We start from the raw sequence: 13,168 nt of genomic DNA, 5'->3' as shown, positions 1-13,168 counted from the left end.
TTATTTTCTTGTGTAATTTCCAATTAAATTATAATTTCCAATAAAGTAAGTTGCCTAGCCATTCAATATTTGTTATATTAGTGATGATAGTAGTTTTTTTTAGTCGTTTTTCAGTCATGTTCAACTCTTCATGATCCTTTTTGGGGTTTTCCTGGCAAAGATACCAGAGTAGTTTGCCATTTCCTTCTCCAGCTCATTTTTACAGATAAGAAAACTGAGGGAAACAGGGTCAAGGGACTTGCCCTGGTTTACAGAGCTAGTATCTGAGGTCAAATCTGAACTCAGGAAAAGGAGTCTTCCTAGATTCCAGACCTGGTAATTCATCCATTGATTGTAATAGCTAGCACTATAAACACTTTAAAGTTGTAAAGTGTTTTGCACTTCGTCCCATTTTAGCTTCACAACAATCCAGTGAAGTACATGCTAATTTCCTCATTTTATAGATGGGGGAAAATAAAGCAGAAAGGTTAAGTGATGCTCAGGGACTCTGAACTCAAGTCCCATATAGAACCACCTGTCTCCATCATTACAACATACACATAGTAACTTGTGACACTTATTTCTAAAGACTGTATTTAAAAATTACTCTCAATTGTACATTTTAATAGAATGAGGTAGTGTGACAAAATCTTCTGATATTTATGATTATACAAGGACCTTTTCTTAATAAAATCTAGTGACAAGTATGTTAAATTTGCAAACTAATCCATTTAATAAACAATTTTTTCAACTAATATTTACTTTACACTTTAAGATTTGTAAAGTGCCATACATATTTTGTCATTTAAAGGTTTTCATTTACAAAATTTCAAAGTTGAATCTTTGTGACCATCAAGTCCCAACCTAATGTGAAAAAAGAATTTACCTAGGGCACTCTCAGCAAGTCATCATTTTTATATCTCAAGACATTCCAATCCACATTTAAACCTTTTGGGAAGGTTTTACAAGTCAGCTTAAATTTTACTCTTCAGTACTCATCAGTTCTGCTCTCTGACATCAGACAGGACAACTCTAATCCCTTTTCCATGTTACAGCTCTTCATATACTTGAAAACAGCTATTCTATCCCCTTGGGGTTCTCTGTAAGTCAAACAGCCGCAGTTCCTTCAAGTACCCTCATGTGGGCTAAACTTGTAGCTCATCAGTGTCTTTCCAACAATGTGCCATACAGAACAGGAGAGCACTTTCCAGATGGAATCTGACCAAAGGGGGGGGGGGGCGGTTAATCACGATTTTCCTGAAAGCTGGGCCTCTATACTGCTAAGATCAGTTAAGAATGCTAGCTGCCATAGCACACTCAATTCAGTTTTAGTTTGAAAATCACCCTATCTTTTAAAGGTAAACCATCTGCTACTTAACTATGGCTCTCCTATCCTGTACTTTTGTGAAGTTGGTTATTTGAACTCATGTTTAAGAATTTATATTTATGCCTATTAAAATTTCTCTTACTTGATTTTGCCTGATGCTTTATTTAGACTGCCATTAACTTTGAATCCAATATTCCAATATTTTAAATAGCTTTCCTAGTTGGGAGGCATTCCACTAGAAAGCTTCAAAAGGTAACATCAAATCAGATATCTGAACAGTTGAGTTCTTATAATTGTACCTGCTTCACAGCTGTTTGCCTTTTTTTTTTTTTTTTTAACAAAGTCATAAGAGAGAGACTTAAACTGGGACATTTATTTTGCCTTTTAGTGAAAAACTTTTTACAATTAAATGCCATTAAGATTTATTCAACAAATATTTTAGTTCCATAGGCACTTATTTTAAGAGCACCAGGCAATACATAAGGCTCTAGAGATACAATTACAAAGAAAGAAACAATCCCTACTGACACAAAGTTTACATAATAATGTGGGAGACTAGTGCACATAAAAAAAGTACAGCATAAACGTAAAAGTTAATAAATAAGTACAAAGCAGTTAAATATAAGATAATAAAGAAAGGGAGGTACTACCAGTTGAGGGAAGATGAATCAAGAAAAGCTCTATGCAAAAAGTGGCACTTAAGCTGCATCTCAAAAGAAATGGGGATTGAGGCAGGGGTAAGGAGAGAATACATTCCAAGATGGGGAATGATCAATACAAAAGAAGGAATGGATTATCACAGAAGAGACAGAAAGATCAGTTTGGCTTATTCCCTGAAAAGGGGAATAATGTCCAATTAGTTACAAACCTATCTTTGTTTATGTAGCCAGATTATGTAGGGCTTTAAAAGCTGACAAAACAGTTGGGCTTTATCCTAGAATTGAGAGAAATCACTGAAGCTGATTGAGTGGATTAGGAATCACAAAGTCAGTTCTGTATTTAATGAAAATTAATTTGGTAGCAGTGTGTTGAGTGAATTGCAGGGGGAGATGGGCCAGTGGGTAATTTTGCAATGATAGAGCCAACAGGTAATAAGGGCTGGATCTAAAGTAGCAGTTGTGAGTGGGGGGAAATAAAGCATTGGATATGAAAGATGTTAAAAAGGAGAAACGGCATGATTTGGCAACTTAGGCAAACATGTGGATGAGTATAAATAGGAAGGTAATGCCGAGATTGCAGACCTGGGAGACTGGAAAGATGGTGTTAGCTTTGACAGAAACAGCAAAATCTGGAGGAAGAGAAGTAGCATTGGTGGGAAAGGAAGTAAGGCAGAAAGAAATTCCATTTTGAAATATTGAGTGTAAGACACCTCCAGGACATCCAGTTTAAAATGTCCATAAGTAACTGGTAAGGAGGGACTGAAGTTGAAAGAGATATCAGAGATATAGAGCTCTGAATCATCTGCATAGAGATGCTAATTAATCTAATAGGATCTGAAAAAGTTATCTAGAGGCAGAAGAGAGTCTAGGAGAAATTTTTAACCTGGTTTAATACTTTTGGAAATAGTGTTTATAAAGAAACTATCAATTGCAAAGTCTACTTAAATGAAAAACAATAGGGTGCTTAATGAAACATCTCTACTATGAAATGTTGTTACTGAGGAAAAAGAACCACAAATTAGCAATAAAGGAAGAATGAAATTAGATTTCCTATAACCTCCTCCCAAAAAAAATCACTTAGGATTCTATACTTCATTTGTAAGTAATAATACTAGTATCACATTATCTTTTTCCTACCTTAGAAGGTTGTTAATATACAGGAAGTGTTCTTAGTTGATTTCAGTAAAGGATTTATAAAACATAAAATATGATTGTTTTCTAGTAACATATATGTCCTTTCTAGTTTTTTGGATTTCAAGACAAAAAAGATTTATTTGATAGTATTAAAAAAAAAAAAAAAAAAACTCTGACTCCTTGGTAACTTCCAACAGTGGGTAGAAGGAATATTCTGAAAGTGTGCCATCCCATCTTTTCACAACCTACAATCTTAAATTTAAAGTATTTGTTTGCTTTCAAAGTAAAAAAAATGTAAACAAAGATATTCCTGTTACTAAGAACTACCAATTGCCACTAACCACTATTTCTTAAAGAAGTAAATTTGTAAATAAAGTAGTTCACTAGATAATGTAATCTGTTTTTGATTTATCATCCTATAATTGTCACAATAAAACATCATTTATCTAGAATTATCAGGGAATACGGTTTTAGATAACTACATTTTTTTTAGGTACTGAAACTAATCACTAAATAAGTTTTCAGTGATTCTTATTCTATAATCAAATGTAAAAATCAGTTGACTTCTAAAGCCTTTCACAATCTGGACCATTCCTATCTTCTCACTGTACTCCTCTGTCCATATTCTATGATCTAGTGACACTGGCCTTCTTGCTATCCTTGAACACGACATTCCATCTCAATTTCATGCCTTTTCCCTGGCTGTCTTCCATACAAAAAGCTCTCTCTTCTCTCCTCTTCCTCTTGGTTTCTTTGATTTCCTTCAAGACTAAGTTCAAATCTCACTTTCTGCAGGGGACCTTTCCTTTTCACCTTCTCTCAATCACCTACTTTTTCTCTGAGACTGCCTTACATATAGTTGTTTACATGTCTTCTCCCTCATTTAGAAGGGCTCCTTCAAGGCAGGGCTATATTTTTGCCTTCCTTTGTATTGCCAAAACTTAGCACAGTGCCTAGTATATTAATAGCCCTTAATATATAAATGCCTATTGATTGGTCAGTAAATTGTTAAAGGAACAAAACATCTGCTAAAAATTTCTATTGAAAATATTTTTTAAATACTTTTTTTTTTTAAAGTAGAGTCATCATTATAATTCTTAAATTACTAAACTTTACCATAAAGTTGACCTTTTGGTATTTGAGGACCTACAATCCTCACTACACTACACTACAATCCACACACTACATGGCTCCAGACTGCTGTGCTTTAAAATGATTAAGGAATGAGGTTTAAGCCATTACTATTTATTTCCCAAAGGTAAGGTGATATCAAACAATTTTTGTGCTTGCATTTTAAAACCGCAAAGACTTTTGGGATTCCCTATATAAAGTCAGATTGTAACAGTGAAGGGAAAAAATGGCTATTATGATAAATTCAGATTAAGCACCCCTCTTAAAATATATTTTTCAATTCTCTACAGATGAAAGAAAGCAATGTTTTTATGATTTACCTGCAAATCCTGAACATAACACAGCAATAGCTATAGCACCAAACCCTAACAGTGGATTCTGCTCCACCTGCAACATTAACAAAAACTACAAGTTAGTTAAGAGATTTTGATCCCTCAAGGAGTTCATTAATTATATGAAAATTTTGTTGTCAGGCAATACTATATACACAAGATTAGGTCAAAAGAAAAGTAAGTATGCTAAAAGCCTAACTTAACCAAGGTACAGTATACTTGGTTAAACATAGCTCATTATATTTTAAATACTTTAAAGATCTATAATTTCATTCACATGAATAGTCCTTGTATCAAAATTTCTCACAGAACTCTTCTAATAATTTGGGTCTTTGAGAATTGTAATTGTGATCCATCTGGTGATGAGCCTTTCCAAATTTACCTAGACTTGTCATCAGACAACAGACCTATGATATATACTTAAGTCCATACTTGAAATCTTTCCAGTTCAGTAGTGTCTCCCAGAGCTTGCATTCTTGGCAAAGCCTTAAAGAATCTCCATGTTACAATGAAATATCAGAGGAGGAGGGCTTCAGAGAAAAGATTTAGCTATGTCAAGAATTTAAATTATGTCTCCCAAAATATAACTAAGTACAATAAAATTCTGATAAACACCCTTGGACAGGTACCTCAACTTCAGCAGTGCCTAGTACAATGCCCCAAATATAGTAAGGACAATAAATATATATTGATTTTCTATTCTTACCATCACCTCAATGCTAGTCTTATCACTCTGTACCTCAATACTATAATGACGTAATTGGTTTCTCATCCTTCAGTCTTCCTTCCAATCCATCTTACACAGTGAAGTTAATTCTTCCTGAAACACAATTTTAGTCAAGTCTACTCATTGTTTAAAAAATCTCTACAGGTTTCCTGTCGCCCGTAGGGAAAAAAAATCCAACGTGTAGCTTTACCTTAAAGACTTTTCACATAAGACTCTATGCTTCACTTATGCTTGTTTATGAACTCTTGCACAAATCTTGTGACTTCTTGTCCTTGTCTTCACATGTTTCCCCTTCTTGGACTGTCATTCTTGCTCCTTTCTTTAAGATTTATCTCAAATGGAGCAGCTAAGTGGAGCAGTGGATAGAGCACTAGCCCTGAATTCAGAAGAACCTGAGTTCAAATCTGACCAGACACTTAACACTTCCTAGCAGTGTGACCTTGGGCAAGTCATTTAACCCCAACTGCCACAGCAAAAAAAATTTTAAAAGAATAAAACATTTATCTGAAATGTCACTGTCTTCAAAAATACTATGGAAACTTGATTTGTTGTTTTCTTTAAGTTCCCAACTATTTGTACCTTTAAATATCATCTAAAACTTGTTCCCAGTGAATGATACTACCTTAAAAAACAAGGGATGAAACTAGTCATTGACTCTCAAAACTCCACAGGCTTCTTTCTCCCTATTGCTGAGGCAACTTCTTTTGGGAAATAGTTGGTACTGAGGAGTAAAAGATACAGCAACTGGATATGGAGATACATGGTAATCCAAATAGCCTTACAGCTGCACAGAACTTTTAATGTTTTAAAGTAATTTCATATCCATTATACATTTTATCAGTGGTCTCTTTTCTCCCAGACAGCTATTTAAATTTGGATAAAAATAGTGTTGATGCTAATCTGGGAAAAGGGTAAACCTGATCCAGAAAAATATTTAGCTCCTTCACTTATTAGGTCTCTTGAAATTTGTATACCATGGTGGCTGGTGCTGCTAACATAACTCACCTACATCCCTGATCTTTTGGAATGTGGGTGTGTAATACTTTATGAGATCAGAGTATAAGCTGAATGAAAAAAGTCTTTATCTTCCCCTGTTACTAGAAACATACTGGAAAGGATTAGAAAGAATCTGATTACTAATTAAGAGCAATAGATTTTAAAATATCAATGAAAAATGTGGATAGGTTGGCAAGTATTTTTTTGTTTTGTTTTTAAACCTACCTTTGAGACTTAAGTCTTTATAAAAAGTTTAAATTAAAATTACCTTTCTTTTATAATGGCATTCTCAAATTGCTAAAACAAGCTATCATCAACAAGGCTATAAAAATGATTTAAGGAAATTTGCAATTAGTAGTCTGTTGAGCATGACATTCCTTACCAATACTTTGGTGGCTTGAGCTGGTTTCCACTGAACAAGTGTGACTCCAGCACACAGCATAAAAACTGAAATCCACTGTAATTTACTGAGTGATCGATTTAACATTAAAACAGTACATAAAGCAGTACAAGGAATCTTTAGTTGGTAGGTCACCTAGAAAATAAAGACATAGAATGGAGAGTTAATGTAAATCTCTAAATAGCACAAAAAGAAAAAGAATTTTATTTTCTAATTTCATTTTCAGAAAATATCTACCGAACTATTCAGAGAGACAATCACTTAAGTTCAATTCTCTTTTCATTGTGAAAAGATTTTGAATTAACTCCAATGTGATGCAGTAATTAAAGCTTTATTGTTTTCATTAAATTCACTCACCTGGTATACTGCTGCATCCAAATTACTAAGAGCTAAGAAAGCCATGTTGTTCTGGACAGCATATACTAGAGATGGAACACTCAACTTCATCAGTTCCTTTGGGCTTCCTAAGACATTTTCTTTTAAAGAAGTCTTGAATCTACCCACACTACCAGTTTCTCTTCAAAAAAAAAGAAAAAAAGACATTAAAGCAGATCTGGATAGCTTTTCTTATATTAAGCACAATCTATAGTTTGTGGTGTGTGTTTTTTTTTTTTTTTTTTTTTTTTTGTGGTTCTCTGATGTAATTCAGGAAACACAATTTTAATAACTGTCGGCTAATTTCAAAATGAAAGAAAAACTGAAAATAAATGAGGCTTCCAATAATATGTCAAAGAGAAAGAATAACAATATCAAGCTTAATTTTGGAATATATGAAAAAGATAATAATAATCATGTTCAGCATCAACTGTCTCTATTCAAACAGTTCCAGATACTCATCCCCTTTCTGAGAATGCTCCAATACTAAGATGAAAGGAAAATAGAATAATATACAATGTTTATAAGAAATGAGTATGAATCAGTTTGCATTTCAGCCTCATCACCTCCTACTCTCCTCTGGTTCTCCAATACATCATGTCCAAACTGCTGAAACCTTTTTTTCTACTAAGTTGCAAATGCTGTTATTTTCTTAAAATTTCTCTTCATTAGCTCTGTTTTTCCAAAACAAAAAAAAATTTGTGTTATAGACACTTTAATTAGCAATTAACTATTTCATTATCTGAAAGTTATAATAATGAATTAATGGATCAATTTGTACAATGTTCTTGGAGCAAAAGGCTCCAAATAATAGGATGAATCCAGGAGAATTTGAGAACATCAGAAAACGTTCCATGTGAAATTTTAACTATCCCAAAAACTCTTCCCAGAGTTCTTCCCCCAGAGAAATAATTTATTATATATGTGCTACCAAGAAGACAAAGGTATTTTCTCAATTTCAACAAAAGATCTCAGATACTGAATTAAAGAATAAATTATACTTTTAAAGTATGACTAATTTTTTAAAATAACTTTTTATTGATAGAACCCATGCCGGGGTAATTTTTTACAGCATTATCCCTTGCATTCACTTCTGTTCCGATTTTTCCCCTCCTCCCTTCACCCCCTCCCCCGGATGGCAAGCAATCCTTTACATGTTGAATAGGTTACAGTATATCCTGGATACAATATATGTGTGCAGAACCGAACAGTTTTCTTGTTGAACAGGGAGAATTGGGTTCAGAAAGTATAAATAACCAAGGAAGAAAAACAAAAATGCAAGCAGTTTATATTCATCTCCCAGTGTTCTTTGGGTGTAGCTGCTTCTGCCCATTAAAGTATGACTAATTAAAGATAAGTTGTAATGCTGTCAATGTGCTTATAAGATTAGAAAGCAATACAATAATGAGAATTTTGAAAAAAGTTAAAGAATAAAGAATTTCTCAATGTTTATTCAAACACTTCATCTGACAGACATTTCAGGCACTAGAAAAATGTTTTCTGTATTAAAATATCTTTCTCAATCTAAAGCATTAGGGAAAGTGCCCCAGAAACAACTTTTCTGATTACTAATTTGATTTGCTAGGTATGTTGATATCAAGGAACAGGGTACCTCTAAAGAGTCAGCAAGAGTATTTCAAGTCGCTCAAAAGGCCTAACCACCATTGCACTAATAAGCATTATAGTTAATCAATTTGTCTTATGTATTTGAATCAATCTAGAATCCTTGGATGGCAGAGAGAGAACTATAGAGATTGAATAAGGATAAAAGCATAGTGTTTTCACCTCTTTGTTGTTTTTTTTCCCTTTTGATCTTATTTTTCTTACATAGAGATGATTATGGAAATATATGTTTAGAAGAACTGCACATTTAACCTATATCAAATTGCTTGCTTTCCTGGGGAAGGTAAGAAAGAAGGGAGAAAAAATTGGAAGACAAGGATAAATGTTAAAAACTATCTTTGCATGTATTTGAAAAAATAAAATACTATTTTAAAAAAAGGAATCCCTGGATGAAAAGAAGAAACAAAAGTTTAAAAATCTATAAAAAGCTGACTTGGAACTGAAGTGGCCCTACAAAAGTATTGCCTTCTGGTAAAATGTTGTCTAAACAACTAGCTATTCTTTCTTTTTGATTAATTAAATTAGGCAGGTTCTCAGACAATATAACACAGTCCTCACTGGAGCCATCTCCAATAACCTGACTCAGTAGCACCTGCAAGAGCTTATGTTCTATCAGAACAGCCTTTTAATAAGCTATTTGAATAGGACATCAGAGAAGAAATGCACAACTACTCTTTGGGAACTACAGTGAGTGCAGAACTGAATATAAAGACTACAAGGCAAGTATAGACTTGTAAGTGAGGTAAGATAATTTCTGAGTTGGGGAATCAAATTCCTGGTTGTATTAATATTTTATCTGTATTTTGAAAAAAAATAGTATTTCAAAAAGCAAAATGGGTGATTTTTTAGGATTCCTTACTTATATCATCATATTATCTGCAAAGAGTTTTATTTCTTCACTGCCCATTTACATTGTGCTTTCCCTCATTAGAATATATGCTCCTTAAAAAGAGAGATATTTGTTTGTTTGTTTTTGCTTTTCTTTGTATCTCTGATACTTTAGCAATGTCTGGCAAAACATACAATACCTATTGACTGACTTGACAGATCAGAAAATAAGAGTCCCAAAAAAACCCCAAAACATGAAATTTTAGAGAATAGGTGATTAGGTGAATGATGACAGAAATAAAGAATTCAGGAGAAAGTTTGTGAGGGGAAGAAAATACAGTTTTACAAAAAATTGAGTTTAAGGTATCTTTGGATAATCCACTAAGAGATGTCCAATAGGTAATTGTATGTAAAATCTGGAGCACAAGTAAATAGAATAAAAGTCAACTATATCTGCAGTATATTAAAAAAAATTCTTAAAACTATAGAACTTTAATGTTGAAAGGGATCTTAACAATCATCAATCCAACTTCCTAGTTTTGTAGATAAGAGCCAAAAAAGGTTAAGTAATTGATAATCTTTTCTCAAAGTTCTATATGTAATATTATTGATGTGGGTGCTATTTGGCCTTTGACAGCATTTGACCAAAAAATTCACCAGTCTCTATTTTATGTAGTAATGAACATATTCTTGAACAAGATATATTATCCAATATTGGGCCTAATTGTGAAGCTTTTCCAGTTAGGACCTGACAGAGATTATGCCTCATTGGCAAAGTTATAAAAAATCCAATCATTTTTATGGCTTGCTAGTTATTATAAAAGATGATTTTAATGGAAAATATTTGTTGCATTTATTTTTCAAATCAGTGTGTTCTTTATTTCATTTATTTTTTTTCCTTAGTAATAAACATGGCTTGTACAATAAATATGCCTTGTACTTTGTAGTAAATTAACATTTATTTGCTCAACAACAACAACAAAGATATAATTCTCCACTAGAATAAATATCCCTAACAAAACTCTTATTTCCTCCAAAGTACCATATTATTTGGGTGATATAACACAATTTAGACTCAAAATTGAGTTAATAGGGAGAAAAAAACCCTAAATATTAGGTAGACATGCAATCACCATTTGTAAATCAAATTTATATTTCATTTTGAAATTACAAGAAACAGATAAATTTAAATAAAAAGCACACAGAAGCCTCCACCAAAACAGTTAATATGAAACGGCTGAAAAAATAGGATTTGCCCTTCTCAGAGAGGTGAAATTCTGGAATCAATCAGAAAATCTTTCTCTCAAAAGAACAGAGAAATGTATTTTTTAATAGATCAAAAAATGAAAACACTTTTCATTGACATGTTCTTTTGAAACACCAGGGAGCCTGTCCTGGAGAGGTAGAGGAGAAATGAAAATCCACATCGTGATTATGCTAAGACTCAAGTATACAAATTATATGAGGCATTTGTTCTCCCATGGTTTATCTGATTTTTACTTAACCTACTCTGAGATGATTCAAAAATCAAAAACCCTGCAAAATTGCAAAGTTGTATTGACTGGCTGAGCTCTCTATAAGAGAAAGGTCAAGGATAGGGAGTAAATAGAAGTAGTATCTGGAAGCACCAGTGCATTTTTCCAGTATAGACTGTATATATTTCTAGGAAAGGAAAAATGCTGCCTATCAGAACGTCGTCTGTTTGTATCCCCGAGAATTCTATATCCTTCTCCCCACTCTTATCCTCCCCAATCTTCTGAACTTATTCAGTGATCTAATAAGTATCATTTGCAATAAAAAAAATTATAAATCTGAAACTAGAAAAGAAAGGGAAGGAAGAAAAGGAAGCACATTAATCCTACTTTTCCTAACAAATTAATCCCAGAAAGGATTCAGAAAGCTGGGCCAGAAGTAGGAATAAAGGGAAAAGTGATTTTTAGGAGACTGAACATATGTCAATGAAGTTAAGAAGTTCTCTACCTTTCTCTTAGCTCATGATATGCCACTCAAGGGAAGTATGGTCCTTCAGTAAAGGTATCAAATGAAATCTTAAGGACTTTCTTGTGAGCTTATCTATTTCCCAACCTAACCCTCCTATTTTTGGCTGTTTGGAACTTTACTTCACTCCTAGAAACCATCATAGACTCACAGAATTTTAAAGACAGAAGGAATCTCCTATAGTCATTTATTCCATCTCATACTAGAAAGGAATTTCTTCTACAACACACCTGACAAGTAATTATACAGCTTTTGCTTGAAGCCTTCTAATGAAAGAGAAGCCATTACATACCATAAAAGACCACTCTACTTTTGAATATTTCTATTTATTGGAAAGTTTTCCTTATACCAATACTGTCTGCCTTTTACCAACTGGTACCTGCTGCTCCTAGTTCTGGGAGCCAGAATCTAACCCCTCTTAGACATGAAGGCCTTTCAGACATTTGTAGAGTGTCTTACCTTATTTCAGGCCTTACCCCACCCAAATCTTCTCATCTCTAACCCACACATTTCCATTTCTTTCATTTAACCTTTATATGGCATGACCTCAAGGCCTTTCACTGTCTTGATTGTCCTATAATCTCCAACTTTATCAAAGACCTCTTTAAAATATGATACCTATAACTGAACACAATACCCCCGTGTGATCTGACCAGAGAAGAGTATAGCTGGATTTTCACTTTGCTAATCTTAAGCACTATAATTCTGTAGTCTCCTTGGCTACCATATATTAGTGATTCATACTCAGTTTGCAATCCAAATTCACACTTCTTTTCAGATGAACTGCTATCTAGTTATGCCCCAATAGTGAAATTGATTTATTTTGCCCAAATGGATTCAAATATGTGCCTTAATAATGTTTCTAAAAGTCTTTTAAGATCTAAAGTCATTTTAGTCATTTGCAGTGAGATTCATGGGAGAACTGTTAAAAGTATTCAGGGCAGAATCTTAAGGAAGACCCACAGGTAGGACGCATAATATTGATAACCTGGCAATGGAGGCCAAGTAGTCTTCATACAGGATAAAAGGAAAATCAGAATATTTCCTTCTGGGTACAAAAAAATCAAAGAAGATTTGAGAAGAGAGATAAACTGTTAAATGCTGCAGAGATTTAAAAAAAAAAAAAAAAAGGAAAGAATTTTTTTAAAAGGCAATAAGATTAGTCAATTAAGAAATTACTGATAACTTTAAAGAAAAGCTTCAATTGAGCAATTATGTGAAAAACCAGAATGAAAGCTTGATAAAGATGCTAAGGTCTACTGAAGATTTCTTAAGGATAAAGGAAATTTGGACATGTCTGTAGAGTAAGGGTAGGTTGATGATTAAGGAAAAAGGGAACATCCAGTATAAGATGGAAGTGAAATATAGGTATGAGTTCTATAATAACTCATACCTATATGTTGCTCTTTATAAAAGCTGGAGAAACTTTTCTCACAATAATCCTATTGTGAACAATAAAGGCTTAATAAGTATTTGTTAAAATTATCTATGTAGTACAAGTATCATACAGTACTATCTGCATTTCACAGATAAGGAAATAAGACTTGGATTTAAGTGACTGTTAAGTCATATTACTAATAAATATAAAGGTCAGGACATAAATTCAGATCTACTTACTTGAAAAGAAATATGTCATATGAGATTTTAAATCTGATTCAT

The 13,168-nt window shown here is 33.2% G+C and overlaps 2 protein-coding genes across 2 annotated transcripts in view; one reads left to right on the top strand and one right to left on the bottom strand.

Moving 5' to 3' along the window:
• Window positions 1-13,168, bottom strand: part of SLC35A1 (solute carrier family 35 member A1) — a 45,434-nt gene that overhangs the window by 4,041 nt on the left and 28,225 nt on the right. The window contains exons 3-5 of the mRNA XM_051997378.1: window positions 7,043-7,202; window positions 6,668-6,820; window positions 4,551-4,617 (exon numbers count right to left, since the gene is read on the bottom strand). Of these exons, the coding sequence (XP_051853338.1) occupies window positions 4,551-4,617; window positions 6,668-6,820; window positions 7,043-7,202 (380 nt within the window). The remainder of the gene's footprint in view (window positions 1-4,550; window positions 4,618-6,667; window positions 6,821-7,042; window positions 7,203-13,168) is intronic.
• The window catches only part of RARS2 (arginyl-tRNA synthetase 2, mitochondrial), a 94,325-nt gene that overhangs the window by 63,503 nt on the left and 17,654 nt on the right, over window positions 1-13,168 (top strand). The window lies entirely within an intron of this gene.

Source organism: Antechinus flavipes, chromosome 4 (genome assembly GCF_016432865.1).
Source record: "Antechinus flavipes isolate AdamAnt ecotype Samford, QLD, Australia chromosome 4, AdamAnt_v2, whole genome shotgun sequence".
NCBI classification, from domain to species: domain Eukaryota; kingdom Metazoa; phylum Chordata; class Mammalia; order Dasyuromorphia; family Dasyuridae; genus Antechinus; species Antechinus flavipes.
The sequence above is the reverse complement of the archived record's forward strand: the minus strand, read 5'-3'. Positions and strand labels throughout refer to the sequence as shown.